General features: G+C 45.3%; 1 protein-coding gene across 1 annotated transcript; it reads right to left on the reverse strand.

The window, feature by feature from the left end:
* Window positions 1–2,375: 2,375 nt before the first annotated feature.
* LOC125549570 (MADS-box transcription factor 15-like) lies at window positions 2,376–3,459 on the reverse strand. The gene has a single exon (XM_048712950.1). It carries the CDS (start codon window positions 3,457–3,459, stop codon window positions 2,446–2,448), a length of 1,014 nt encoding a protein of 337 aa, XP_048568907.1. The 3' UTR covers window positions 2,376–2,445.
* Between the last annotated feature and the right edge of the window lie 908 nt (window positions 3,460–4,367).

Here is a 4,367-nt window from a genome sequence, read left to right on the forward strand (position 1 = left end):
TGAACAGAAGGGTTCAGAATGGAAACTACGGTTCTTCAAGTACGGGCATGGGTTTTATGTAAGCAATCGGTCTTTGGTGTTACCTTTTATAAATCATGAAAGGTGACTTCAGTATTTTGGGCATGTAGCAGAGTCTCCAATCAAAATCTACAAGCAGTGACCAAGGCGAGGTGTAGAACGGGACTATGAGTGCTTGGTCGAGCATCTGCTGCCATCGTCGAAAATGAAGAACTCGATGGTTAATAGAATCCATATTATAAATTATCACGCGTGCATATGGGATTTCCCTGAGATATTGCCTCCATTAATTATGTTTTGGTGAAGAAATTTATCTTGTGATAAACATAGGAGGGTGAAGACTATGGTTGTCCTTGGAATTGAGACTCTGTGAGATGAATGTTTCTACAGTACTCATCCTAACTCAACTATTTACTTTATCCTTGATCCTCTGGTAAGGTAGAATCTTGAGATCAGTATGAGCTAGTCAGCCACCGAAGAGGCTGACGAGATGGCCTTCAGGATCGTTTGGAAATAATGTAACAAAATAGTTTGGAATATGTTGTGTAATTTAATATATTTGGCAACCGTTTCACGATTTAACTCCTACACTGACATTGCATTCAATTGGTGGACCATGCGTTGATATACTCTTGTTTACGTCTCCTAAATTTCCTAGATCGGCTGTCAAATTCCTACGGCTCTCAACTAAATTAGTAGAATATGTTTCTCATTTGCATTTGATTCTAAATTAGTAGCTAAGGAATGACTGCAAGATTCCCTTTTCCCAAAAAAAGACTGATTATAGAGAGACATCTGCAGTAGAGCACGTTAAAAAGTTTGATCGATGTCAGTAGAGCTCATCCATGCAGTAGAGCCAATGTACTACACAGTGGTAATTACCTAATCTTTGGCCATAAATTTACGGGCATGCATGGTGGATGCGTGCATGTCTCTCATGTCCGTCGCTTCCACATCGTAAGATTACGTTGCATGCAAAGATTATTACATCGGTGCTCCATGGATGGAAGCGTGCGGACTGGTTTGCACGGTGCACTGGCTGGCTGGGGTGAGGAATAAGAATTCCTCACCCAGGATGACGAATAGCGCGAGTGAATCATTTTTTTATCCTCATCATAAAAGATTTATCTACGATGGACTTTACAAAAGATAAAAAAAACTCATATTATGTTTATCCACAGCTTGATAAAACTGCATGTATATAATTATTATCATAAATTGACAAATTTGTTGGATTTTTTATGTTTATGATTGGTTGGCGATCTTTGCATCTGCCCCTCTGACAGTTTTGTCGATCTTTGTGGCCGTTTCGCTATGTAGTTGGCGAATGTTTTTTTCTCTAGAATTTTTTCCTTGGGTAATGTTGTGTTCCTATTATGGCTGACCTTGCGGAGTTTCTATAGACCTCATGCAAAATTATGTACTCCCTCCATTTCTTTTTACTTTGTATATGAGCTTTGTCTCAAGTCAAACTCTTCAATGTTTGACTTACTTTTATACACTTACAGTACTCCCTCCATAGTACTCCTAGTTGACTTTCATACGTGCAAGCATCACGGGCCTGTATAATTTTTTAGGCATGCTGCACTGTAGCTGTCTTAGACGTTTGGGCGTCTTGGTTCATGCAGTGTGTTTTATGGGCTACGGGCGAGAGTTTCATGTTGGATGTCCGTATCTATTTGCGGTGTGTATCCAGGTCGGTATGAATATGTGTCACGTGATGCTTGGCATGTTTTTTTAGTTGGGATGCTTCACATATTTGTAAGTGTATTCTGTTTTTTTTTTACTTTTTGCACATGTATTCTATACGAATTTTGAATTTGCTTAAACATGTCCCATGCGGTTATTGGACGTGTATTCTTTACAATTTAATGATTTGAAGATTGCTCACCACGTCTGCCGCGAGGTTTGCATGTGTATTCTTGTTTGTATATACACATGTCATATGGCATGTACCTCCTCTGACGTGAATTGTTTGTACAAAATATAGTTGTATGTAACCTTTGAATTTTTTAAATCTCAGCCGTTAAAAAACATGATAAACGTTGTCAAAATTGTAGATTATGTGAATGCATGTGATGGCTCCTTTGTCCCTTGTTTTAGTAATAATATACGCAGTAATTAATAGATAGATGTATCCAGCACAGATCGACCTTTGTATTTCATTACATTCCAGCCAGCATCATATCGGTGCAATACAGATTACAACCCATTAATTATTGATTTGCATGATAAGGAAAGGAAATTACCAAATAAAAATATTGATTGAATATTTAATTTCGTGCAGATCCAAGGTACTAGATGCACAGCATATACCAAAGATTGACGCGGCGACTTCATTTCAAAATAAAACAAAAAGATTGACATGGAGGCTTAAATAGAAGATGCATGCATGCACTGGACTCAGACTCTGACTGGGTTTGGATCTCAGTACGGGAAGCCGGCGTTCCGTTGATCGAGCCCCTGCTGCGCCGTCTCCATCACGGCAGGGAACTCCGGAGGCGGCAGCATCACATTAAGCCATTGGTCTATCTCCATCTCTATCCCTGCGTCGAACCCCGGCGGCTTAGGCATCGTCATCTGCATCTGCTCCATATCCAGGCCGCCGGCCAACCCCGGCGGAGGAGGCATCTCCATCCCGGTGGCAAACTCCTGCTGCGGAAGCAGAGGCATCACCATCTGCTGCATATCCATCACGGCCTCGAAACACTGCTCCTGTGGCGGAGGCATCAGAAACTGGAACTCCATCCCAGCGTTGGCGCTGCCGCTGCTGCTACCGAACTCGAAGGTGCTGCCACCGAAGATCTGGGGCGGCGGCGGCGGGGCCACCTCCGCCATGCGGCTCACGTCGAATTGAAACGCCTCGAGGAGAACCTGGTTGGCGCGATCGGAGACGACGCCCTTCACCTGCATCAGCGCCGCAAAGAAGGCCGCCATGTCCCCGTCCCCCATGTCGCGCATCTTCGGGTCGAACCAAGCCGCAATCTGGTCCCCCGCGGCGCGCTCCTTGGCCATGGCCTCCTTGTTGCGCTTGGCCTGCTTCTTCACCTCGACCAGCTCCGTGCGTAGCTCGTCGAACTCCAGGTGCAGCTTCTGCAGCTTCTTGTCTTTGTCGGCACCGCCCTCCGCCGCGCCCTCTGCCGCCAGCAAGCGGTCGTCGGCAGCGCTCTCCTCCCTCGCGCCAGCCCCCACACTCTCCGACGCCAGGAAACGTTCCACGACGGAGTCGATGGAGGGGTGGCCGAAGGAGAAGACGTTGCCGCCGGGGGAGAAGGCGAGGGCGGCCACCTGGGCGCCGGTGAGGACCGCCAGATCGCTGGCCTTGGTGAAGAACCCCCCGCGGCGCTTGGAGTAGCTGATGTGCCGGGCATCCTTCTGCTCGATCCGGCGGATGACAGTCTTCTTCCGGCCGCTGCCACCTCTCCGGTTGGGCGGCGCCATTGCTCGCTTGCTCGGTGGGTAGGCTCAGAGAAAGGGAGGAAGAGGAGTGGTTGTGGGTGTGGCTTCGTCTCGGGGTCGATGGGTCTATATAGGAGAGGAAATCTCTTCGCTGGGCTACGTACATTAAAGCTCGTGATAGGCAATGAGATACAATTGGGTATGCGCTGAGCTGTATACATTAACTCACGCGTCAAAAGATAACTACATACACCGTATTATTTAGAAACTATTCCTTCGCACCCCAAAAGCAAGCGTTCCTTTATTTCAGGATTTCCGGCGATACGCTTTCAGTGGGAGGAGACGTTCCCGTCGACGACGAAGCGCCTACGGTGACTTCGTAAATCTCAAGATGATATGCCGGCTCAGTCTCTTGGAGATGCTCATAGGGTAGGGTGTGCGTGTATGTGTTCATAGGGATGAGTGTATGCGCGTGTATATAAGTGCTTGTGTCTGTATTGATGCTCAAAAAAAAATAACTACATACACCGTATTATTTAGAAACTATTCCTTCGCACCCCAAAAGCAAGCGTTCCTTTTTTTAGTATTAAAAGGAAGGGTTCCTCAAAAAAAGGATACCTACGTAATCATGCAAAAAAAAAATGATAACTACGTACTCGGTGACTATTCCTTCGCACGTGGTTGAATCGATCAGGACCTGACAACAAAATATGTATATATTGTTTGCCGCACAAAACCTATCGTTCCAAACAATGTACAATTGGGATTCTAAAAAAAACAATGCAGTTGGGAAATAATTCATCTGTTTCCTGGGCACATTTGTTACAACACAAAAAATAAATATATGTGCATCTGATCACCATAAAAAAATTTCATACATTGCGGCACATCTACAATCTCGGCACATCAATCACCCTCATGTATATGTTTTTTTGGAGGATCCCTCTTGT

Source organism: Triticum urartu, chromosome 3 (genome assembly GCF_003073215.2).
Source record: "Triticum urartu cultivar G1812 chromosome 3, Tu2.1, whole genome shotgun sequence".
Lineage (NCBI taxonomy): Eukaryota > Viridiplantae > Streptophyta > Magnoliopsida > Poales > Poaceae > Triticum > Triticum urartu.